Source organism: Lagopus leucura, unplaced genomic scaffold (assembly GCF_019238085.1).
Source record: "Lagopus leucura isolate 7727_CA_CO unplaced genomic scaffold, USGS_WTPT01 Super-Scaffold_100159, whole genome shotgun sequence".
NCBI classification, from domain to species: Eukaryota; Metazoa; Chordata; class Aves; order Galliformes; family Phasianidae; genus Lagopus; species Lagopus leucura.
In genome coordinates, this window is record NW_024962335.1 from 27,100,021 (window position 1) to 27,126,791 (window position 26,771).

The window sequence follows — 26,771 nt, forward strand, 5'->3', positions numbered from 1 at the left end:
TCAAAGATTATTTATTACTCATCGATGGGCAACAGAAATCATATTTTAACCTCACGTCTCATTAAGATATCAGGAGAAAGCATTGGAACTATAGACATATATCCTGCCAACTTAAGCCAACATACGGCCTCATTCTAAGTTAATTGTGCCTGGAATGCATTTAGATAGCAGGCACAGTTCAAGCATGAAACCAGTTAAAGCTCCCAGTTTACATTATTCAACTCTGGAGATGAACATGGTAGATGAGCTGAGGTTGAGTTCCTACAGACTTTAGAACTGAGTTCATGAGGTATGCCTACTTAAAAGCATTTCCATTAAAGAGAGATGCTTTTTGCACCCCTATGCTTTATTGTAACGGAACCATTTTGTCTGAGACTAGAAAATGTAAGTTGGATTTGAAGAAACAGCAGCAATTTATATCACACGCTGGGTTCACTGATGCATTTCATTTTGAAGTGGTGCGGAGATAGAATTGAAGACAGGAAGAACAATGCTAATGTTTGCATATGTGAATATTACTAGATTCTAGATCAGCAGTACAATACGATGTGTTACAGATAATGGTTATGAGTTTTCCATTGTGAGGAAGACATAATTGAAAATAAGTTCAAAGTGCATCAAAAGAGGCCAGAATCAGGAAGGAATGCAGAAATGGCACCATAAGTATAATATTTTGTATTAACATAATGTATAATTACTAAGAATTGCTTTTTTAATTATTGTTCTTTATATATTGCTAATAATCTCACATGTAGAAATCCAAATTTGCTGAGAATGTGGGTTAGCCATTCTTGTCCCTTCTGTACAGATGAAGACAGTAAAGCGAGGAGAATCTGTAGATAAGTCTGGGGACTGTCTTGTTGGAGTTTGGTGCTTCTTTTACTAGAACATACTGATACCAGTAGTGACGTTCCCAATGCATGCTTTTCATTTCATGCCTTCTACTTTATTTATCCTACCTAGTAGGGAGAATGCTTTGAGCACAATCTTCTGCAGGTGAAAGCAGCTGATAGTAATGGAGCTTCATCATTCTGTGACAGCCATCAGCTTGGCTGAGAGTAGAAGAGCGTTTTTTCTCTATTTTTCATTTTGGAAGCTATGCTTCTGCTTATGTATTAAAAGAGCACTATTTGTGCACTCAGTGAACTTGACCATCTACTGCTACTGTTAATTGACAAGACTCTTTTCTTGCCAGGTATCCCACCAAATATTTCACCACTCACCTCTCCATGCCATTCACCTCTTCAAGGGACGCCTGCTACAAGTCCTACCGGAAAGACATCTTCTGTGTCATTTCCAGACTCTACAGATACTGACACCAAGCAAGGTTTAAAACCACACAAAGTCTTAACTGCTACTCAGAGTGCACCTAGCCTGTCAGAACCTAACATCAGCCCCTCTGTCATCTGCAGCAGGTAAGATGGTAGTTTGACATATGTTGGATCATTTGACATTGTCTCACAAACTTTAGATGCATGTACAAGTTCTTGTAATCTGCTACAGTATTGATATTTTAACATATTTAAGCAGTTCTCAGTGTGTAATTGTGTAGGTTGCTGCTACAAAGTGATTTTACAGTGAAAGACTGTTAGCTACATACAGCTTTTACATGTCTCCTTCATGAACGAATGCTTCATCAGTAGCTTTCAGACCTGAAAGTTGGATTTCGTGCTAATAGCTTGAGTTTCTCATGCCATGCTGCCAACATGAGCAACCACTTTGAGGTCATAGGCTAAGTCTTTCAAAACAGGCACCTGAGGTTAGATACAAAAATATAACTGCTAGAGTTTAAAATCTGCTGGCCTATAACCCTCTGCCTACTGTCTGATAGAAGTGTTCCAGCAGTGCCTGAAGAATAAGGAATTTGGAGGACTGGCTCAGGAGTGGAACTTGTCTTCCCTAAGTAGAGTCAGATTATGTGGCATTGGGATGTTTTTCAGAACTCACCTGCTGCTGAGATCCTCTTACTGCCATGAGTTACAATAATGGTTTAATTTCACACTTTAAGGCGTCTCATTATTAGATTTGTCAAATTAGGCTACTGGAGCTTTCAATATATGTCCAGCTCAGAATAGCTGTAAACACTGGTATTTAGAAGCTGGCTTCAGTACAGTTTCAAATTGATCTTACCTTTTAGTTGTTACTTTTAATTTAGTAGTAAGTTGTTTGTGAGTATTGGCTAGCCAGCAGGCACCATGTTTGAGCTTTCACAGTGTACACTGCTGTATTCGTGGTACGTGGTGTTCTATATTTACTGCAAAAAACCTGCCTTGCCGCAAAGTAATACCAACTCGGCAAGCTTTTGCAACCAACAAATCAACTCCCTCCCTCAACAACAACCACAGAGGTAATAAACTCTCAATGGATTCTGTGCTTTGAATCAGATCCATTCAGGCGATGGATCTGATTCCATCAGCAGTTTTGCTTTCAGACAAAGTGACATATGATAAGACAACCGAGTGTGAAGGTGTTATTAAACATGAGCATGTACTAGGCAATGCTGTTAAAATAATGTCTCTTAAAATAAGTCATGTCTCTTAATTTTGTTTAGTGGGTGAGGCAGGTATCTAGCGAAATAATGTTCAAAAATGCTGTGATTAAGAACTATATTATAATCCCTACATGTAAAGGGGATTGGTTTAAAGTGTTTTGTTTGGGCCACACATACTAAATAAGTATGAATTTCTATGTGATCTGAAAGCAAAAAGGTGCATTCATAATAACACTAAAGCCTTGTGACACAACCAGTCAGAGGCTCTGTTCTTATTTACATTTTGGCTTGTTGTCACTGACCTTATAGAAATTGTGCCATGCATATCATAACATGGATTTGTAGTTTTATTTTAAATTCTTTCAGATTTTCATGATTGCAGGATGTACCAAATTCCAGAATATGTTTTTGATGACCCTGACAAATAGGATTTCAGCCATTTTTGTATGGTGCTCTTACAATGATGTAATGTTTCTAGTCTGAAGATTTACCAATTTAAATACTTCTTTAAATTTTCTCTTTGCAAAGACTATTTGTACCACAAAATATGAAGTAAAGCTAGAGAAAGATGTTAAAATGTCAACATGGGAAAATTTGTTATAATGCTTCTAAACATTCTTGCATCAGGAAGAATGGAACATCGTTACCTGAGATGTTCCAGCTAGCACTGTACTCCTGCTTAAAGGGAATCACACAAAAAGAATAAAGCATTTTAGTGGAAATAAAGAGCCAGGCATTTGGAAAAGCCTTACTATTACAGTTCTTCCCACAGAGTCTGTTCTGGCAGCGATTAAGCAAATTCTTTTGTGTTGTTGTTTTTTTTTGCTAAATGTCTGAATGCCAAATCAGTCACCTTGTATTCTATCCCACACTCTCACTTTGTTCTGCTATAGTTGGTTTGTTGTCACTGCAGTAATGGCAAAATAACTTTCTGCATTATTACAGAGAAACAACGTGATGATGTTGAAATGCAATTATATAGCATTGTACGGCATTCTGGCAAATTTTCACTCTTTTCTTTAATCCGTGCTCATAGTGCAGCTGTAGTACAAATAGTACAAATTTTTGTTTGTTTGTGTGTTTTGTACTGGTAAACTTATAAATTTAAAAGGTGTCGTATAGTTTAACTGTAGGCAACACAAATTAATTGCATTGGTCGGATAATATAAGGTATAAACCTGTCTTTTTCCATTTCTGTCTTCCAGTAAAACTTCAGCTCACTCTTATAATTTTGTCTTTAGAATACAGTCGATGCCATAGCTTGCAATATATGACTTATTATCATTTATTGCCAGCAGGAATTCTTTTTCCATAAGACTATCCAATGCACGTGGTCTTTATATTGTGTATGTTTCTTGATGTTGTTTCAGCTGCGGCAGACCCTACAACCAAATAGAAGCTGGTGATGGTACACTAGATAGGAGCCACGGTACCACCCACACCCTAAATAGAACAGGTAATTCTTTGTTGAACAAAAGCTTCTCATCCTTTAAAATGTAATAGTTGTTCACTGAAAGGGCAGATATGCCTCAGTCTCACAGAAAGAAAACATATGAAGGTGAGACCATACAAACTGCCTTTGAGGCTTCTTTCCTTTCTTGCTTGTTCAACCCCTGGAAAAGTCTCATGAAGAATATAGATACATTGCAAAAATAAATATGGTTTCCCATACAGTTTAATCTAAGCTAGCCAGCACAAATAATGGCCATCAAAATTTTTCCTGGTTTTCAGTCTCTGTTCCAATTTTTTACACTCTGCAGGATATATGCTTTAATACCTTTGGACAGCTTGTTCAACTTTAGACCCAGCCAAGCAGCACAGATGTATTATGAGTCAGAGATCCTGTTAATATTCAGAAGGTCACAGGATGACATTCTTGCAGTCCTTGCTGTTCGTACAACCAGCTTTGTTACTTGTTTTCTAGATGATCCTGCGCAAGCCACTTCTGACTATGAGACCAACAACAGTGACAGCAGTGATATTGTACAAAATGATGATGAGGCAGATTGCTCCAAAGAAAAGGCACGGAAGGGGTCTGTCTGTAGGACATATGCACCTGAGACCATCATTCTGCATCCTTTGATACCACCTGAGGTAGCTTGTTTAAATTCTGTTGTCCATACTGGCTGAATGTATGCAGAATCTCACAAAAAGAAGAAAGAAGAAAAAATAAATAACCCTCTAGGGCAGCAAAAGATTTAGTCCATGATTTGAAGCAAAAAAAAAAATCATTAGGCTCATATCTTTTAGTAACTTCTAAGCACTGACCACCTGTGAGGCGCTAACCATATATTTTGATGAATTAGTATAAGCTTATGGATCTGGCATTTGGCACTTGTGAAGCATTTGGCTTCTGTGTTAGTGTTGCCTTTAAGGGGAATAGATCGAAAGGAAAAGAAATGACCATCTCAGACTACCAGCATGATGTACTGTCTTCCTGCTCAGCCACTTCAGCTTCTCAATGGCCTTGCAATCTTGATAATATATAGCAAGCCTTCGTTTAAAATAAGTGAACACTTCCTGCATGATATCATCATCATCAGATGTCTTGAACGTAAGAACACTGACAAGTGTTGATCTTCTCACAACTGCTGTATTCAGCTGTGAATTTGATTCAGAGGTTCAGTTATTTTTTTTTACAATCTGCTGTACAACTGGATTAACAAATTCAACTTGGCTTGACCTCTTGAAAAAATCATTCTAATCTGTTGAATCGGAGTTGGACATGCTGAAAGCAGGCATTTTTCCTGAGATATTTACTCATTTACAGTTTCATAGAAATAAAGAAATACAAGGAAGTGTTCAGGAGAAATGTGATAGTAGGGGAGTACCCCATCTTTTGTTTGCAGGCCTGGAAAGTGGTAGTCTCGATTTGGTAAGTCTTCCCTAACAACATGCTCCATTAACCAGCATAGACTGTAATGGATGTGTCCTGATGCAGAAGGAGAAACTGAACATTTTCCCCTCTGCACTGCAGCAAATTTTACAATGAAGAAAACTCAGTTGGAAATGAATGAATGGTTCCCATGAATGAATGAATGTCTGTCATGGACAAGTTCAGAGACTGATGTTTCATAATACAGAATTTCCTATCCATGTGAGCGAAACAAATTATAAAAGAGTGTCTAGCTGCAGGGCTGGTAGAAATGAGGACAGCTCTGCTGAGCTGAATAAAACACCATTGGCTTAGAAATGATTCTAACATGACCTTAGTTTTTCAGAACATAAATTTTTTGCATGAGTTGCTTCACAGAACTGAAATTTATTTTATTCTATTTTCTGGCATAGGACAAGCCTGTACTCGCTCCTGAGCCTCTGGTTATGGACAACTTGGATCCTCTAATGGAGCAGCTTAACAGCTGGAACTTCCCAATCTTCGATTTGGTAGAAAAAATTGGAAAGAAATGTGGTCGGATTCTCAGTCAGGTAAGAATGACATCTCATCTGTGATGACTCGCTAGATTATTGAGATTTATTTGACATAGTGCTAAGACCCATAAGCTGATTATCCTATAAATGATGATCTCTAATACGTAAACTAGAGCTGACAATATGAATTCCTTGTCAATAAATTTCTTACTTTTAAATTCTCATCACTTTTTGTTTAATAATGTGAAAGAAAAAAAAAAGCTAGATACCTATTCTCTCTGCTTCTGTTCACAAACAAGTTCACATAAACCCTTTTGAACATCCTTACCTATCTGCAGGATCTGCTTTCATCCCTTACCAAGTATTTTGTGAAAGGATTTCTTATGGGGTCCACTGTGGGAGAGCTAAACAGTAAAAATACTCAGTTTAATGCAGGAAATCCTTTTCTATATTGGAGACTTCAGTCAGGCAGTGCAAGAAAGTAAGGTTTCAAGAAGTGGGGAAAAAAATAGTCTTTGCTATATTTCCTCACCTTTAAAGAGTGAATATTTTGGTAGTAAATTAAGATCATTATTCTGTAAAACTAATTTTCTATGAATGGGGATGTGAGAGCCTTCTGCTCTTTCTTTTCAGATGTTGATTTTTCATTCCCTTCTCTATGTTGAATGCAGATACTGACACAGCCCTTCTGTATTCAGCACAGTTGGTATCAATTCCATAATCAGTTTCTTGGCTGAACTCTGCTCTGTGGTTTCCCTTTTCCTAGCATGTTGACATTTTTTTCTCTAATTGAGGTATTAAAGTTTATTAAATGGAAAATGAAGTAATTATATTTAGGATGGTGAGGAGAAAAAAAAAAAAAAACCAACACAGGAGACTGATATAGTATTACTTTACAAGGTATTATGTAGCGATGAGTGCTGGAAAGAAGTATTTGTTTATTGGTATGTGGGAAAATTAACACCCACACACAAGCAGAGCGGCCAGTCGGTCAGATCTGAGAGCATGGGCTGCCTTTTATCATTCTGTATTTTTCAAGTACCATATATACCTACCCAGCCTACCAACTCTCTAGGTTAGTTTTGGAGAAACAGGCAAACTGTGGCTGGATATGGGCATTGGTATATATTCACCATTGATCGAGACAGCCGTGCGATACGCAGGAGGCACGTGATTAACATTCTCTTCTACATGTTCTTTGTCATGATTTTGTTTAGCAGCAGAGCATCTTACAGACTCAGGAATGAAACATAAAGAAAAATAGAAACATTTCTAGTGTCATAACTAGCAGTTTGAATGATCAAGTTTGAATGAACAAAAGCTTTGTTCAGCTTCTAGCTTTGTCTGGCTACTTGTGTAGGTCTTAGACACTTTACCAAGTTGCATGGAATTCTGTACCTCTCAGGACAATTTCCTTCTGCTGCCCAGGCTTTTCATTAAGACTCCACACTCTGTTTATGAACATTTTCTTCTTGAACATATTGTTCTGTGTACATTCTCACTGTTGCAGTGTCACAAAATGAGGCCTATGAAATTGAATAGAGAAGCATAAATAAGTAATATTTGTGAAAATTTACCATCTTCTGTAGCAGCTGTTCACAACTCCCACTGTCTTAGAGCAAAATGTAGCAAGTTCAACCTTGTTCTTAAAATAAAGATAATTTCTATTGTTCTTTCCTCCACCTACTAAGATGTTCCTAACAAAATTATTTTCAGAAGTAAGAGATCCAAAATAAGCAATTTGTTTTCTGCAGATAAAACGTATTGTCTTTTTCTTGTATCATTTCAAAATGCTGGATAGTATCAACAAAGGAAAACAAAAGCTCTAATGATTTATTCTCTGCTTTTTGCCATTAAGTGGACTCATCCACTAAAAAATAAGTAAATTAACAAGCTGAATTAACTATGTTTGTCTTGCTAGGTTAAATTTATGAGATGGAACAAAGTGGAGTTGACATGTGCCTCTAGGGAGGCATTCAGTTTAGAAAGCAAATGCTGGCATAGCGACTTTAAAGCTGCTTGGGATGTCTGTTTCTTCTTTTAGTAATGTTAAATTTATTTAGATATATAAAAAGACCCTGAACCAGTTGGTGGCCATAGAGGCATCTATGCAAAATACAGTGGAAAGCACCCTAAACATGGCACTAACCAATATGCATAGTAGGGGTTAGGGAGGAATTTGCATACCAATCTAATTTCAGAAAGGAACAGCAAAGCTTCCAACTGAGATGGTGCTTCACAACAGGCCATAAAGTTAGATAATGCTTTCAGTCACAGTTCTTACAACTCCTACATAAATAAAGACCTGCAGAAGAGAAACTCTGGAAAGCAAATAAAGGATGTGTTAAAGGATAGGCTAAGGTCAAGATCTCTCTCCAGCTTTTATTGCAAAGCCCCAAGAAATACAAAACATTGGTGGTACTCCTGCAATTTTTCTACATCAGCAGTATTGAGATAGAGTGCAAAGAGGAATATTCGGACATCTCATAATCATGCATGACTTCTGAAGAGAAAAACTGCAGCAAGGATGGGGGGAGTAGGGAAATGCTAACCTAAACGTTGCACAAGTCCTCTGAGACTTGAATGTATGCCCCTTACACCCAGGAGAGGAGGTATGCGTGAATGACAATCCCCACTTCTAAAAAAGCTTCCATTAGAAATCATAAGGGAGAAGCACTTGTTCCTGTTCAGGCAGCAGCATGAAGGGTAGCTGTGTTATAAATGATTCACCCAAGCATTAGCATCTGTAGCAGAGACAAACAGAAGATGGAGGCAGAAGGGAGGAGGCTGTGAGAGCAGACAATATGAAGTGGCTGGACATTGTCACAGCTTCTTTAAGGCTTGTGTTCCCTAGGTTGTGGGGGCTGCACCACAGCTGTGGGTCTAAACGATTACGTGTCAGAATGACTTGCTTGGCTGTTTCTCTGATGACCAGAGAAAATAATGCCATTTCACTCGTAGGTCACGGGGAAGAGCTACCATTCATATCCATCACAACCTGCTTATTTTCTCACCAGCTGCAGAGTTCTCCCCAGAAAATCCAAGGGGAGGGAAAAAAAACATGCTTTTATTACATGTTTTACTTAAGGTCCCTGTTCAGTGTTGGTGGAGTAGCACTGTAAAGTTTGGTCTTGCAGGTTAATATTTCTTTATCCTTCCCCTCTGAGGACAGAGACATTTAGCACAAAACATGGAGCTCATCATTCAGTGATCTAAGACTGGTGTGTGAAATACATTATTTCTATGTATGAGAAAGGTTGAATCAGGACTAATTCACTTCAACCACCATTCCAGATAGACTAGCAGGATTCTATGAGCCTTCTAATCCAAATTACACATAAAGACAGCCTCTTTGTTCTGCCTCAGTAGAGCAGGATCCCAGTTTTGCCTTTTACAGCCTCACATTTTCTTTTCCTTCTGTGAAATGACACTACTGGTTTTCACCTGGGATGTCTCCCTCCTTTGTAGACTGCATCTATTTAAATATAGAACATTGGAAATCACAGAACCGTATGGGTTGGAAGGGACCTACAGACATCATCAAGTCCAACCCCCTGGTAAAGCATGTTCCCTACAGCAGGTGACACAGAACGGTGTGTTGATGGGTGTTGAATATCTCTAGAGAGGGTGACATCACAGCCTCTATGGGCAGCCTGTCCCAGTGCTGTCCCCCTCAAAACAAAGGAGTTCTTCCTTGTGTTTGTACGGAACTTCCTGTGTTCCAGTGTGTGCCCATTGCCCCTTGTCCCATTGTTGCTCACCTCCAGAATGCCTGCCCCCATCAACTTGACTCTTGCACTTTAGATATGTATAAACAGTGAGGAGATCCTCTCTCAGCCCTTTCTTCTCCAGATTGAAGCATCCCAGGTCTCTTAGCCTTTCCTCATCTGGGAGATGCTGCAGGTCCCTAATCATCTTTGTGGCCCTTTGCAGGATTTTTTCTAGGAGATCCCTCTTTTCTGAACTGAGGAGCCCAGAACTGGGCACAGTATTCCAGATGTGGCCTCACCAGCACAGAGTAGAGGGGGAAGATCCATTCCTTAAACTTGCGGAAGGAACTTCTCACAGGTCACAGTTTGTATATGTGGTGTACAGTAGAAAATAGCTGTGGATAGCCATTTGGTTTACATTAGGGTGTGAAACTCAGAGCAGAATTTGTAATAATTTCTTATGAGTATAGCACTCATCCTTTCAAATGTGTCTTAAGTTGTTTAGCTCTAGACAGACCATTACCTGATAAATGGCATGAAAGGGACAATATTTAGCTAACAACAGTAGATAAATAAAGAAGCTGAAAGAATTCAGGGTCTGATCTGTGAAAGAAGTGAAGAAGTGATACAGTAATTTTAAAATGTACCATTATTTTCTAAGTTCAAGTGTATTGTGCATTTTGTCCATTTTGCAGTTGCTCCTGTCTGCATTTCTGAACTTGCATCTCTCCTGAACACCCCCTCACTCAGTCATCACATTCTCCTTTTTGATGTATCTTCTCTTGGATGTCTTCAGCAACTCTAAGCTGCTTGCTGCCACTGAAATCGTAAAGTCATTTTTCCCATTTGATTGACAAAATGGGAAGTAAAGGAAGGAGATGATGCTGAGAACCCAAATCATTATGTCCTGTTTCTCATTCTTCCACTTACTCCCTCTTTTTCTGGGAAATGAATTGACTCACGAATGCTTCTTGAAGAAGTTTGTGGGGAAATTTTCCCAAGACACTAAGGAGCTCTGGCTATCTGCCTGTGTGTATGCTTCTGAAGTGCTTGCAGACTGTGGGAGATCCATGTGCCTGAAAGGAAGAGAAGATCGTCTGGAAGGATATATTGAAGGAACAAGAACAGTTTGATAGCGATAAGTTGTCTGTTTGTCTGTGCTACAGAAATGCAAATAGCTGCTGCTATAGATGGATCAGATTACGTGCTTGATAAAATACTACCAAGAAAGCAGAATTTTGTGGGATGATTGGGCAGAATGGTTTTTATATGTAATTTTTAGATTCTTTCTGGGCAACTTAACAGAATGCCGTTTCTTTTTTTCTTTTTTTTCCCCAGGTATCATACCGGCTTTTTGAAGACATGGGGTTGTTTGAAACCTTTAAAATTCCAGTGAGGGAATTTATGAACTACTTCCATGCCTTGGAATGTGGATACCGAGAGATACCTTGTAAGTAAACATTCCCAGCAGATAATAGCGCTTCCTTAAAGCTTTGGGTATTTTCCATACACTCAGTTATTGAAGCATTTTTTCCTCTTATTACAACAGGTACTTCTTTTTTTTAAAGAAGATGTCCTTTTTTATTAACCTTCTTATATGATGAAGGAGATCACACACTTTCCACGTACACTGTTTCAGAAGACAGTTGTGCAGTGTCTATATACAATCAATGAATATACAGATGATATAGTATATTGAGAGCTTGGCTTATATAATTATTATACTAGAGCAGAAAAAGACATTCACCCTATCCTGGGCTTGCATAGGAAACTCCAGTGGAGTAGATCTCCAGAAGAGTTCCTTCCCCACTGGTAGCCAGCTCTTAAATGGGTCTAGGAGAGGTGGAGCCAGGCTCCACCCCTTCCTGCAGCACAGGTGAATTGCCTTCACCTGTACTCCCATGGCTGACTCATTGCTTGCCTCAGGTGATTAATCAGAGATTCAGGCCATGATTCAGCAGCCCCATACAGTCTAACATAAATAAATAATAGAAAAGGGTGTTTGAAAAGCTAAATAGCAATAGCTGACCGTACTGTATGCATGAAATCATTCATGTTTTCTTGATTACTAAGAGAGGAATATTTTTCCTGACTTCTGCTCCATCACTGACAAATAGATGGCTATTTAGTCAGAGGCTGGTTTTATTCCATAACCTCACTCATCCTCTTTCATTGCATTTACTGTTTCATGTTGTTTAAAAATAATTTATGGGAAATATTTTTGCAAGCTTGCAACCACATGGAACTACCATATATACAAAGAACAGTTTTCTGATGACATGTTTTCTGATGATGCAAGTGTACCCCTGTCCTAGCTGGAGTTCACTGAAACATTCCCTCCGTGGGAGATTTGGATTTTTTACTATTTACAGAAATAGTGCAATGTTATCAAAATAGACATGCTTTGTAAAGCAGAAAAGGTAGACGAAGTAGTTGGGTGCGTCCTGCTCTTCTTTGACTACACCTAGGCTAGTATTTTTCAGTGTGAATCATTTATTCACTGAAAAACCTGCTTTCAGTCATCCCCAAAGTATTTGCTAATTCAAATCTAACTTAAAGAACACTTCAACCGTGAAAGACTATTTTTCTCTCTGGAGAAGAGAGGGAGTTACTGCCCTGTTAACTGGCAAATAAATCCTGTGCTGAGAAATATAGGACACCCTATTTACTCCCACCTTCCAAAAAAATGTCTGAAAAATTGGTGTAACTTATGTAGTCTCACTCTTAAAATATTAAATATAAATTGGAACAGCTAAACAGTGAGGAACTGAAAGCAAGCTGTGTCAGAATGCCCTCCATTCAGCTGGTTTGGACTCTCTGTTGGGAAAGTGGGACAACAAATTTCAAATCTTTCCTTGTGTTTGAATCTGAGAGGGATTATAAACAGCAGATTATAGCCTGAGGCCTTGTATATGAATGTCCGGCAATCTTTCCTCTTTGTTTTCAACAACTTTCAACACTTCTCTACTCATAGGGGCTCAGGAATTTTTGTGAATCTAGCCTTCCATTTATGTGGCTTTTCTTATGTGTATTTCATGTTACAGCCAAATATTTTTTCTAATACATAACTAATTTACCTTCCAACTTTTCATTTCTGTGAAGGAGTAGAAAACAAAACAACTTGCTTTGATTAAACAAGTCTTTTTGTCTGGTTTCTGAACTGAAAAATGACTGTTCCAGTTGGATTAAATTAGTACAGGTTTCACAAGATGTTCATCCAGCCTTTATCCTATAGAAAAGCTTTAGAACCCTGTGCAGAACTCAGTTTTGCATGTGGATATTAGTACTTCAAGAAAGACAGGAAGGAGATCTCTTCCTTATTTTCCTTTTTTATTTCCAAAATACATCCATTCCTATGCTGCTTACTGTTTTGTTGTTACAAAAATAATTAAAGAATTGTAGCTCATGATCACTAACAAATATTTAAAGGGAAGGATCACAGGAGAGCAAGAGATGAAAGTTAGGGGTAAATACTACGGTCAAGTGGCATGACATTATGCCCACATTTAGTGAGCAAAATGACTGCAAACTGTAAATATAATAAACGTTAGTGTATTACATCCATCTGCCCTTGGCAGGTAGAATTCTAGGCTGACTTTATAGAGTGATAGAATTTCAAGGTTGGAAACGACCTGCAAGATCATCTAGTCCTCCCATTACCATTGCTACCACAAGCCTCTAACCCATATCTCGTAGTTCCTCATCCAGATGCCTCTTGAACACTGCCAGAGACGGCAATTCCACCACCTCCCTGGCAGCCATTCCAGTGCCTGACCACTCTCTGAGAGAAAAAGTTCTTCCTCGTGTCTAATCTAACCTTCCTCTGGTACAACTTGTAACTATTTCCTCAGGTCCTGTTCATCGCCTGGGAGAAGAGACCAAACTCCTCCTCACCACAACCTCCCTTCAGGAAGTTGTAGAGTGCAATGAGGTCTCCCCTGAGCCTCCTCTTCTCCAGACTGAACAATCCCAGCTCCCTCAGCTGTTCCTCATAAGACTTGTGCTCCGGATCCCTCACTAGTTTCATTGCCCTTCTCTGGACACATTCCAGGGCCTCAATGTCTTTTTGTAGAGAAGGACCCAAAACTGAACACAGTACTCGAGGTGCGGCCTCACCAGTGCTGAGTAGAGTGGGATGATCACCTCCCTCTCCTGCTGGCCACACTATTTCTAATGGAGGCCAGGATGCCGTTGGCCCTCTTGGCCACCTGGGCACGCCGTCAGCTGATGTTCAGCTGAGCATCAACCAACACCCCTTTCCTCTTCACATTCAACACCCTTTCCAACGTTCACAACCAACACCCTTTCCTCTTCACAGTCATCCAGCCACTCGTCCCCAAGCCTATAGAGCTGCATGGGGTTGTTGTGGCCAAAGTGCAGATCATAATTCAGAAAAGCAGATTTCTAAGAGTATTATCTAATAATTATACTGCCTCAAATTAGCCTAAATTGCAAGTTGAAATACTTGTCTTTCAGTGATTCTACCCCAGATGTAAGCTATGGTTGTGGTGCAGCAGTATTACTCCTCTTCAAGCATCATGTTTGCTCTTGTCAGTGTATATTTTCATGATGCTCTATGGTGAACTAGCATCCAATTCTTTTTTCAGTTACTTGTGTTGATAATAGGATTGTTTATCTGGTCTTGAAGGATTTGTAGGAAAAGCTTTGTAGTGAATTATCTCTCATTTCTTCAAAGAGAACTTGTAGCAAGCCAAAGGAGCTGGGGCCTGAGCTCTTAATCTCTGGTCAGCAAAACACAGAAAGAACCTGGTTTAACTGTGCAACATGCACATATCCTGAGCTTGATTTTGTGGAGCTACCATTTGCAAGTAGGTTGAAATCTGGCTACTGAAGAGGATGAGCTTTCAACTGATTTCATTGGAATCAGAGGTTAACAGTGAATATTCAAGTCAGTGGCATTTAACTAGCAAAAGCAGCTACTGGGGTGAGGAATAGAACTAGAAGGCTCATTGTTTAATACTTTCTTTGCAGTTTCTGCAAACTGCTCTGCTGCTATTTTTCTCTTTCTGGACTGATACGAAGACTCAGAATTAAATTTGCTTCATCTATGGTGAAAGAAAAGCTGAGCATTTACAAAATACAGCTGTTTTTCATGGTTGTGATAACATTGGATTTGTCTCTGGCTCAGTTGACTGCCATGCAGTACCCACTAGATGGTGCTGATTTCCCTCTGTCAGAAATATTCATGTTTAATAGTGAGGTCATTTGTTTTGTATCACAGATCACAATCGAATCCACGCAACTGATGTTCTGCATGCCGTGTGGTACCTTACTACTCAGCCCATTCCGGGACTCCCAACTGTGATTAATGATCACGGGTCAGCGAGTGATTCAGGTATATTTAAATATACAAGTATTTATGTTGTATTTTTAAAACTTTTGACAAAATTTGCTGGACGAAAGCCAACAGCTGAGGAGTGAGTGCAGTACTTGTTATAAAGAGTAGCACACTGGATGCTGAATGTATGTTTGTGTAACTTAGAAGAGAATGGAATTGGTCTTCCAAAACCTAGTATTTCATATTCAGTGTGTGAATGCAAACCTTTGTGGTTGCTCTTAATAACAGGCATTTATTACCATTTGAATTTTACAATAGGTTTTCTTTAAGGAAACTGTATTAGCAGTGCTTTCTATTGCTCCTACAAGAGATGTAGACCTTTAAGTCTTCAAACCCTGCATTATTTTGCTATTGTGAAGGTATAGGAACACACAAGTGAAGGCATGCACTGTTGCTTGGTGGTTGTGAAGTGTCCCTTTGCCATTCCTCACTGTCCCCAAAGAAAGAGACTTGCAACTACCTTGCAAGACCATCCATCTGCTGTCTTATGATTGCTACTTACAAGCATATTTTCTTATTGCACCTTTGTATTAACTTCTCCAGCTTGAGGTATAGCAACTAGGGGGCCTGTCTGTATTTTGTGGGCCTTCTGAGGGATTTGCTGTTAAAGCAGGAGTTTGTTCCACGGGGAACATTTCTACTTCAACGTTTTTGCTGGTGTTTTTGTGGCACACACATACCATTTGTGAATTTCTTCAGGATGTTTTGGTGGTGGAAAGGGTTGCTATTCCTGGAAGATTTTGTTAGTTATCATACCATCAGGGGGGTATCATAACAGCTTCCATCATCCAGATCAGGGGAAATGGGTCGAATGAAAGGGATTGAAGTTTGGGGATTTTGGTGTTTGTTATTTGAAATATAATCACAGAATCATAGAATGCCTTGGGTTGGAAGGGACATCAAGGATCATCAAGCTCCAAGCTCCCCCCTCTGCAGGCAGGGTCACCAACCTCCATATCTAATACTAGACCAGGCTGCCCAGGGTCCCATCCAATCTGGCCTTGAACACCTCCAGGGAGGGGGCACCCACAGCCTCTCTGGGCAGCCTGTTCCAGCACCTCACCACTCTCTCAGTAAAGAACTTCCCCCTGGCACCCAGCCTGAATCTTCCCTCCTTTGACTTAAAACCATTTCCCCTTGTCCTGCTGTTACTTACCCTTTCAAAGATTTGACTCTCCTCCTGTTTTTAGCCTCCCTTTAGGTACTGGAAGGTTGCAGTGAGGTCACCCTGCAGTTCAGTGCTTTTCAGCTGTATATGAATTCATTCAGTGCATCTCACTCAAAATCTGCCACTGACAGGGACACATTCAAGCTGTTTCTAAAAGAGGCTGGTAAGAGGATTAGCAGCAAAGAAGTAAAAGTCTAGACCTTGGATTGGAAAACATGCATCTACACCTACTGAATCCATATATGCTATTCTACTACTTTAAGAACAGACAGTATTTCATAGACTAATCTTTATGGTGAAGCAATTAGGTGAAGGTGTTGCAAAGATCGAGTTACCCACAAAGCTCCAGCATGTCTGTACTACTTCTGTCTGTACTTTTTGTAGTTTGAAAGCAGCCTCTGCTGGAGGAACATCCCTGGGGGGATCTGAAATTGTACCTTTTCAATTGCTTGCCTTATAGCACCAGGTCAGGTACGCATCGGAAAGCATTCAGGTCAGAACACGTTTACTCTTCAGTTAGCTACTGTGAATTCTCCACTCCTTCTGCTTTGCTGTTCCCATATGTTTCAGTAAGTCTCTGAAGAAAAAAAAAAAAAAAAAATGGTCAGGAATTTTCTAAATGTATTTATTTCTGTATATATTCAGATTCTGACAGTGGAATCACTCACGGCCATATGGGTTATGTGTTTTCGAAGACATACACACCTACAGATGACAGCTACGGATGCCTAGCTGGCAACATCCCAGCTCTTGAGTTGATGGCTCTTTACGTAGCCGCAGCCATGCATGATTACGATCATCCAGGAAGGACTAATGCCTTTTTGGTGGCAACAAGTGCTCCTCAGGTAATTAAGACATCACTGTTAAGTTCAGAATGTGACAGATTTCAGTTGTCACTGGTGCCTGCAGCTTGCATTAAGCACAGTTCTACCTAATATCGAAGTAGTTTATCAAAGTGACAAAAATAAACACTTACCTTGGGGATTGCCAGTAAGTCTCTTTACACACCCTCACCACATTCTACTACTGGTACTGTTAAGAAAGGTGAAGATAAGATGTCATGGTGAAGGAGAAGACTGACACAATTTGTAACTAGGAAATAAAGGAAATATTATTCTGCACAATGAGGCACAGAAAGATAAAAAGAAACAAACAAACAAAAAAAGCCAGTAAAACAAAACAAACAAAAATAAACCACCACCTGCGTAGTTGCCATGTGCACCAGACAAGTAAGTTTCTGCACAATCATAACAAATATTTCCTATTGCTCCTGCAGTATATTAACAGCTGCGATCTTTTATGAATGTATCTTTACTCTCTGCCTCTATCAGGGAAAAAGATCATCTTAGTTTTACAGATTAGTAATTGAGACTTACCTAAGGTTACATGGAAATTGCTGCCAGTGCTGGCAGTGAAATTCAGCGATTCTGAGTCGCTGTTTATTGGCTTAATTATGAGATCATCTTTATTTACTTTACATAGCTGACCTGCTTAGCTTCAGCATACTGTGCTGAAAGATAATTCTGTGCACAAACAAAGAAAGGTGGTGTGATGGTGCAAAGTTGGGTAGGGATGCAGAAGTTCTGTATCTGCTCACTAACTTGGATCCAGACTTCTTTTTCACCAAGGGCAAATGATCTAGCCATGCTTTGTGCCAATTTCTGTCTACAAACTTATAGTAATGCTCCTCATCTTTGCAACATGTATTTGTCATCAATAACTCTGGATAAAGCTCTTGCTGGATAAATAGCCTGATGGGAAACACACTATTACTGAACTCATTTTTAAAAGTAAAAAAAGTTAGGTAATTAGCTTTGATGTATTGCCTATAGTTTGAGAAGAAATTAATGGACAAAGTTCAGAACCTTCTTGGGTTTTGTGTTCTTTTGTTGTTTTGTTGTTTTATTTTGTTTGGTTTTAATCTAGTATCACATGAAATTTTGGGCACTTGTATTCAGAATCTGTTTCTTACATATATATGTACGTATAGTTTATAAATATTATCTGTATTTCACCACAACCTGTATGAGCTTTCAGTAAAGCTGAAGTGCTGCTGGACAAAAAATATGCCTTGAGGAGTGGGGTCTTGGCAGCAAAATATATGTACATTAAATTATTACTGTGTAGTTAGGCAAGATAGACGGTAAACCTACATTGTTTCAGCAAACCAATCTCTGTGAGAAATAATAGATTCTATTCTTCAGGATAAGGTAGAATATTTTACTTCTAGATAGCAAAATATAATTTAAGTGAAAAGTAATGAAGAAAGCTTTAACACTGGAAGTTTTTATATTTCTGTAAAGTAGAAAACTTTACACAGAAACATATTTCCATAAAGGAAATAGTCAAGAGACTGAATGCTGCTGAAGTGAAGAGACTTCCTAGATTGTTGTTGTCCTATGAAGTCTGCTTTCTACATCCTTTTTCAATTTCATTTCTGAGTGAAATTGCTATCAGAATGGGATATATGCATCTTGGCTTTTAAATATTTAACCAGTTTTGGAGTGTTGTGCAATGTTGAGTTTCAAATTGAAGTTTCTTCCTTTTTTTTTTTTTCTTCAGAATTTGAAGTAAGTAGTATTGACAAAACTGTGAGATACGAACACAGGAGACAGTAATCTCTGCTAGTAGACTGACTCTGGCTAGTAGACTGGCTCTGGAAAACAGGGAAGTGCAATGTGATAATATTGATAAAGCTTATATGTGTTAAAAACGAATGAAAAAGCATATTAGATATTCACTGTCAGGTGATGTGATTTAGTATGGAACCAAAGACTCTTAAGCATGAAAAATCCAGATTTTAAAATAGATTTTAGCTTATCACAGCAGATAAGCTGTCTGCTTCTAATTCTGCAAAAATCGTATTATGAAAACCCGGGATATTCTTTACAAAATTAAGATCAACCAAACCTGAACATCCCTCATTCGTTACACCCACATCATACTGATTTCTGGAATCACAATGGTTTTTTTTGCTGAGCTGTTTCCCATATTGCTTTCACAGGCAGTGCTGTACAATGACCGCTCCGTCCTGGAGAACCATCATGCTGCTGCTGCTTGGAACCTTTTCATGTCGAGGCCAGAATACAACTTCTTGGTCAACCTCGACCATGTGGAGTTCAAGCATTTCCGCTTCCTTGTCATCGAGGCAATTTTGGCTACTGACCTGAAGAAACACTTTGATTTTGTTGCCAAATTCAATGCCAAGGTAACAAGATCCATTTGGATTTCTGGTGGGTGGTCAGAAAAGTTTCTGGGGCTTGTTAGCATCACAGTGAAATGACTCAAAAGCTTTCTGTGTTGCTTTTTCTTCTGAATTTCCTTTCAGTGTTGTCACCGTTATCAGCTACTGTAAAGCATTCTAATGAATATTAATCTAGCACTTCTATTGTCATTTTTAAATTATTTCAATTTAGTGCCATAGCTTCCTTCTTATGGTTGGTTGTTTGGTATTTTGTTGTTGTTGTTGTTTTGTTTTGTTTGTTTTTGTTTTTCCCGAAGTTGGTTTAAGGTAGGCTCTGTTGATAACATACAGAAGGACATTATGAAAGGCTAATTTACCCTGTTGAGGATATTATGCAATACGGGACAATTTCATGAAAATCCCACTTACATCCCACTTTCCAGCATTGTTCGCCTGTTCACTAACATTTTAAGTGTTATTAGCACTCAGGGAAAATAATCAGAGGTATTACCAAGTTTCCATAGTATCTGAATACTTAATGTGACTTTTTATCTATTTAATCATACTGTTCTGTTAGCAAAACACAGAAATCATAGTGATTTTGAAATTCTAATTTGAATGCAATGAAAGGATGATCCATCTCTCTTACTTTATTCCAAACAGGTATCCCCCTGAGATCACTGAGATCTTTCCTTTACACTCTCTTCAGGGAATATAAAATCACAACTCTGGGAATATATCTTAAAAATTATTGTGTAGTTTCAATCTAGTTTCAGTTTATTGGAAATAGTCACTTGTCAGGTTACTTTAATAAACTCCCTTGCTCATGCAAACTGTAAGTACATTACCTAAATAATATTTGCTTGGGAACTGGTATTGCCTTCTCATTCCTTGAATAAAACCAAGCACAGTGTGTTTCCTGTTCCCATTTAGGACCTCCTAGCTGATTTAGTGACATACCTATAATGTTTTCTTGCAGTATTGCTTAGGCTGGACCTGTACCCTGAAAGTTAGAAGCCTGCAAATGTGTGATTGGTTTTGTTTTTCATTGTCCTCTAATATTTCTCTTTGTTAGGCTCCAAGAAGGTGTAAAAAAGGCCTTAAACTGTGGTTCAGGGTAGAGAGAGAACTTATTTGGAGATCCATAAACATCTTAACTCCCTCTGCACTTCTGTTCCTTATGTTCCAGATTCCCCTGGTGGTATTAGAGGGGATTCTCTTTGTCTTTTAAATCCCTTGGCCATTTTCACCTGACTAATTTTGTCTTTAAGTATTGAGCTTTCCAGCAGATTCTCATCTGTCAGGGCTACAATGACAATAAAGCACAGAGAATTTAGGCTGTCTGGATTTTTGGTTTTGACAGTTTGGACAAAATAATTCATTTCTATGAATGTAAGCAAAGAATGAAAACAAACCAAACAAAAACCAACAACAGCAAAGAAAATACAACAAATAAGCTAAACCGTGACAGAGATATAAACTGTCTTAACTGTAGAAGAGGACAAGCTTGACCAGCAGTAAATGCAGAGCAATAAGCATTAATTATGACTGTTGAAAACTATATTGTATTAAATCTATCAGGACAACAGTAGACTTGATCACTGTGTAACCAAGCATGGTGATACCTGAGACACTAAAGGTAAATAAGAGAACAGTTTGATGTATGACGTTGTGCTAACTCACTTATAGATTTGTAAGGACAGATATTTACCTCCTTCTTTGTCCTGACTGTTTGAATATCCAAATGGCCATGCTTGGAATAAAAAGTGGAGGAGAAGGTTAAAATACTAACCAGTGTTTGTGGCCGACCATAGCTTTCCCTGAGTAATCACTGCCTTAAAAGAGACTATTTGTGGTTTGTTAGAAAAGGCTCTTTTGGACCAGAGTGTTCTCAGACAGCAGACCTCACATGTTTCTTTGTGTGGAGGTGTTGCTACTCTGATAAACTGAGCTCTAAATGATGGTGTTATTGATTGAGTAGCTGAACTGCAGTTCATTGTACTGGGAGCACAGCCAGAGAGAATGTAGAAGTCAGTCTAAACTTATGTAACATAAGCATCCTCCTACCATAAAAGCTTGCAATCTGGAAAATAGCAACAAGAAATAATGAAGGAAGTTCGCTTTCTGTCACTTCCGTGATATTAATGTATTGGAGAGGTTTCTCTCTGACACTAGTTTTGTTAGATCATCTGTATTAATGGCAAAACCCTCACCATTGAGAACCCATTGTTGTATGGGACAGGGGACCCGGTGACTGGAAACACTTAAGTTTCATTTAGTCATAGGACAACTTTCTGTCCATTTTCAACTATTGCAAGCTTGAAATTTAAAGCTATGTTACAAGGAGGGATTTGAGTTTAAAAAATTGATAATAAAATAAATCCCTCCCCACTAGGAGATAAACTAGATGAAAAACTAAGGTGGAAAAATGTGACTAACAATAGCAAAGGTTGATATCACTGACTGTTCAGAGATGGAAAAGGATGAAGTCTTCACTTTTTTTTTTTTTTTTTTTTTTCCTCAGTCTTTTCAGGTAAAATGTAGCTTCAGGAATCCCATTTCTGAGATCTGCCAGAAAGTCTGGAGCAATGAACGCTTATTCTCAGTGAATGGGATCAGGTTAAATAAACTGACATACACAAGTCAATGGGAGTTGATAGGATGCAGCCATGTGTATAACTGCTTGGTGGAGAGAGTGAAGTAGATGGAGCCAGACTCTGCTTGTTGTTATCTTTTGATGAGACAAGTGACAACGACCCAAAGTGAAATGCAGGAAATCCCATTTAAGAACAGGAATGGATTTGCTTCCTGTGAGAGGGATCATATACTGGTAAAAAGTTACTCAGAGAGATTGCTGGAGATACTCAAAACTCAACTAGACACAGTCCTGAGCAGCCTGCTCTGACTGGCCCAGATGTCAGCAAAAGGAGTGGATAAGATGCATTCGAGAGGTGCTTTTCCAACCTCAACCTTTCTGAGACTCTTTGGCTTTAGAGAAGTTGAAAGTACATAGCAAATTTTATTGTGGGGAGGTATAGGAAAAAGTAAAAAGGATAAAAAAGTGAATCCATTCCAAAAAAACATATAACAAATAGGGAAGTGGGTTTGTTACACCCATCTTCATGCTGTAAGAAAATCACTATGTCATTTGATGGTAATTTATTTTTGTACAATAACTGGCTAATAACTTTTTGGAAAATGTTAGGGAAATGTTGTATTTGTCTATTTTCCTAGTAATGCTTTCAGACTGAGACATTATTTGCTAAATATTAGTTGGTCATAATATATCTCAACATTCATCATTTTTCACTTATTTTTCTCTTTACAGATTCATCTATAAAAAGATCAGTGCACAGATCATTGTAAATTCCAGCCTCAGCTTAGCTTATCTGCTTGCAATCATGGTTTTGTTAAGTAGCTGAACAGCAAGATATCCCAGGGCAGAATTTTATCTGTGAATGCATTCTTACCCAGGATTACTGTCATACTTTTCCTTTCTCTATCTGCTAGGTGAATGATGATGTTGGGATTGACTGGACTAACGAGAATGACCGCTTACTGGTTTGCCAAATGTGTATCAAACTGGCTGACATAAATGGTCCTGCAAAATGCAAAGACTTGCATCTACAGTGGACAGAGGGCATTGTCAATGAGTTTTATGAACAGGTAAATAAATGCATGTCCAAGATAATATCTTCTGGTTGCATGTTGTGTGCTAAACAGTCCTGCAGTATGCTAGTGATGGTGCTTAATGAAACCGCAGAGAACAGGTCTGATGAAATTGCCTAGAGTTCAACTGGCTAACCCTTTTTCTGGACCAGTGACTTTCAGTGCCATTTGGCACTGAAGCTTCTGATGTGTCCGCAAAGTATAACATTTTGGTGAAGATTGTTATAAAAGTCAATAAAACAAAAACAACACATTGAAGTGAGATATCTTTTGTCTGTGCTTCAAAATTAAACTTTCATTTGTTGACCTTTCAAGATACCAACAAGTTTTTGACCAGGTAACATTGTCTGTCTTTGGCTTTTGGAATATTGAGTTGCCAGGAGGTAAACTCAGGCAATACATACCTTCGTGAAAACTGAAACTGTCTGTCCAGATTCTAATCTATGCTCTCAAATATAGATACCTGTATTGCATTAATGCATTAATTTGCATAACAAGATTGATTAAGGGGATTTTTTTTAACTGAGATTACTTTTAATCTTGACATTTCTGCTCAGCTGAACACTCGCTGAGATTACCAGAGGCATTTATGTTATAGGGGTGACTTGCAGACTTTGTACTGCAAGAAAGTTCAGTTTTCTTTTCTGTCATAGGAGGATGGAGATAAAAGTCTTCCTATACCTACCCTCCCCTGTGCCCTCTCTTCCCAGGAAAAGCTAGCAAAAAGCTTTCTGGGAAAGATTTACTGCTTCTGAGTAATGCCTGCTTTGATGGAGGTCATTCTAGTATTCCCAGGAAACAATTATGAGCAAAAACCAAAAGGAATTATTTGTTTAAAGATATGTGCAATAAAGACAAAATCCACAAGAAAACTAGGTCAGTGAGGTGGCTGGGGCTTGTAGCCCCAGGTAGATTGTTCAGTCTTGTCCCCTGCAAACAGATGACTGACTACGAGGAGAATGAGCTAACAATCAAAATTAGAAAACATTCCAGAAAATAATGTGAAGAAAGACAGTAAACATTGGTTTTCCAACTTTCACGCTTAGTGTAAAGTGCAGGTCAGTAGTAGTGGACATTGTTTTGTGTAGTTATCAACTAACATTCTTGTTAAATTCAAGCTGTTGGTAGTGAGTCCTCTTGCAAGAGTAGAGCTGTAATTCAATTAAGCATTTGATGTAATGGTACTGTCATAATGTCAGGCTGGCATGCTATGGAAGTGGCATTCCAGTAGGACTATTTTTCTTTCATCATTTTTAATTGGCTTGGTGTGCAGCGCTCCTTTTTGTGTCACGTTTTTTCTTCCATTCACTTCAGAGAAATTACCGCTATTTTTCATCTCCAGGGTGATGAAGAGGCCAGCCTGGGCCTGCCTATCAGCCCTTTCATGGATCGCTCTGCTCCTCAGCTGGCACACCTCCAGGAATCCTTCATCACTCACATTGTGGGACCACTATGTAACTCCTATGACTCTGCAGGGTTGATGCCAGGAAAATGGATAGAAGATAGTGATGAATCAGGAGACACCGATGAGCATGAAGAGGAAGAAACAGCAGAAATGGAAACTTGTGAAAATGCTGAATCCAGTAAGTTGCTCACACTTTTTCTTTTCTTTTTTTTTTTTTCCAACAGAAGTTCCATACAGTGATCAAAAACTAAACAATCAAATTGTAGAAGCACAGATCAGGTTCAAGGTGAACCTCTCCAAAGTTAGAGAGATTCAGTGCTGTCCTTGCTGAAATCATCACAAAATCAGTCACATTGGCACTCCCTCCCCTATATCTCATTTCATGTCTAGAAAACATCAGCCTTCATTGCCCTGTTGCAACACCGATATGCAGCCTTTTCTCTAACAATCTCACGTTTTCTCTTCTTCGCTACACCCTTCCCTGGCCTACTGAATCTCATCTCCATTTTCTGTTGGGAAAGCTGAGAAGTGAAAAAAAATTGGTAGTTGCTATAAGCCATATTAGGACCAAAAATTAAAATATTGGTCTCCTGATGTGACCTTTGTTCTCTAGTAAGATTCAGATGTTGTTCTTGTTAATACACACACACACGTGCGCATATATTTTAAGTTTAGCAGGATAGTGTGCACAAAAATGAACAGCAAGTATTAAATAAGCATGCACTGGTTTATTTTAATGCCTTGTGATCTATCAGATCTTCAGGATCATCTCGGTAATAGAAGACAGAACTACACATTTCTATGGCAGATTCAGGCTTATGGAATTGATTATTGGGGGAAAGCTGTGAGATTGATAACCAACAGAGACCCCAAAGCACTGGAACTAATGTTACCATATTAAAAAGGAAGACTGAGGATGTTCTCCTCACTTATCCATTCAAAGGTCTCGCCTTACTTTTAAATCCTTAGTCACCATTTGCCTCATTGCTGTATTCTCTTTCATATGTCTACAAGTTAAATAATGCTGCTTTTAAGTTAAAAGCACAGAACATTAACACTTATCACTTTGAAAATAGGCCATTTTTTAGTCATCTTCTGTTTTCTTTTCCATGTTCTACCCTGTGATAATATCTATTATTCATGCTGTTGTTTTTAGGCTCTGTATCTTTTTCAAAACCCCAAAAATAAATATATAAAATAAATATAAATTATTATATTTAATTAAAAATTTAATAATTTATATAAATATAAATTATTATACTATAAATATAAAAGGTTTGAAATATCCAAACAAATTCTTCCTCCTTCTTTCTTACTGAATGTGATCATACATACATGTTAAAATCTGCTTTCCTCTCATTCCCTGCATTTTCTGTGACTGCATGGATGTTAATTACATATCTGCAGTATCTTTTGTGTGAGTACAGTTACTGGAAATTTTTTCCCATGATCAACACAGTTTTGGATGTTATAAATTTTTCTCTGTGAAACAAAATAAAAGGATGAGATGTAAGTTGCATAGATATTAAGCGTTGTGTTGTGTTAAGCATCTTCTTCTTGATGCAGGTGTCATTTAGGCAGATGGAAATACAGTTTTTGCGTAGGTCCTGATAATTCCCTGAAGAAGTTCAGTTAAATTTAGAGTTATAAAACTTAAGGTAGGGGTTATTTTAAAATGGCTTTTACAACTATACACGAACATGTAATTTTCCCAAATTTTTATTGCAAAGATGCAAATTAAAAAGACTCATTCTTTGGTTATTCAGGCAAATTTTAGCACCACACGCAAGTTCTCACAATCTCTGAGGGAGCAGCAAGATGCATGCGGGGTCACCCGGGAAACGAAGGAGAGAATGTCCTGCTGTGGCATTGGCAGAGCAGGGGCTTCTTATTAGTGCTAAACCTGAAGGTTTCCTACAGGGAACCAAGGGCTTTCTAATGAAGGATTGAGTTGGATTTGGTCTGTGCTCAGTGAAAAGCTCTTTGTTTCCAGTTCAAAAGCTTCAAGGGCTAAACGTTTTGGACCCTGACACAGGCATACTTCAGGCAACCTGCAAGTACTAATCCACGCAAATTTATTTGGTACAAAACATTCCTCTACGTCACTTTCTTTAAAAAAAGAAATCAGCAGTTGTCTTTGGAGAGGTTATTATTTCAGTTCTATGACCACCCTTGCCAATGTTAATGATCAGGAAAACTTTTCAAGCTTTGTAGTTTGAGCTAAGAATCTTCTCTTTCATTTTTGAGGTGTGTTGTGTTGGACAATCTATAGAGACACTGAAAAAAAAGACACTTCTTTTTGTGGTGGGGTACATTGTGTTGGGCAGGCTATGAAAACACTTCAGACAGCAGAACATTTGTGGTGCAGTTGTGTCAGGGTTCTTGAGAACTAACTGTGGCAAAAGCATTCTGTAGA

At 38.5% G+C, this 26,771-nt stretch overlaps 1 protein-coding gene across 2 annotated transcripts in view; it reads left to right on the top strand.

Moving 5' to 3' along the window:
- Positions 1-26,771, top strand: part of PDE3A (phosphodiesterase 3A) — a 244,433-nt gene that overhangs the window by 209,034 nt on the left and 8,628 nt on the right. For both annotated transcript variants that reach the window (XM_042890115.1, XM_042890116.1), the window contains 10 exons: positions 1,196-1,415; positions 3,862-3,947; positions 4,416-4,585; positions 5,780-5,917; positions 10,909-11,020; positions 14,813-14,926; positions 16,743-16,942; positions 19,102-19,305; positions 22,792-22,947; positions 24,293-24,533. In XM_042890115.1, the coding sequence (XP_042746049.1) occupies positions 1,196-1,415; positions 3,862-3,947; positions 4,416-4,585; positions 5,780-5,917; positions 10,909-11,020; positions 14,813-14,926; positions 16,743-16,942; positions 19,102-19,305; positions 22,792-22,947; positions 24,293-24,533 (1,641 nt within the window). The remainder of the gene's footprint in view (positions 1-1,195; positions 1,416-3,861; positions 3,948-4,415; positions 4,586-5,779; positions 5,918-10,908; positions 11,021-14,812; positions 14,927-16,742; positions 16,943-19,101; positions 19,306-22,791; positions 22,948-24,292; positions 24,534-26,771) is intronic.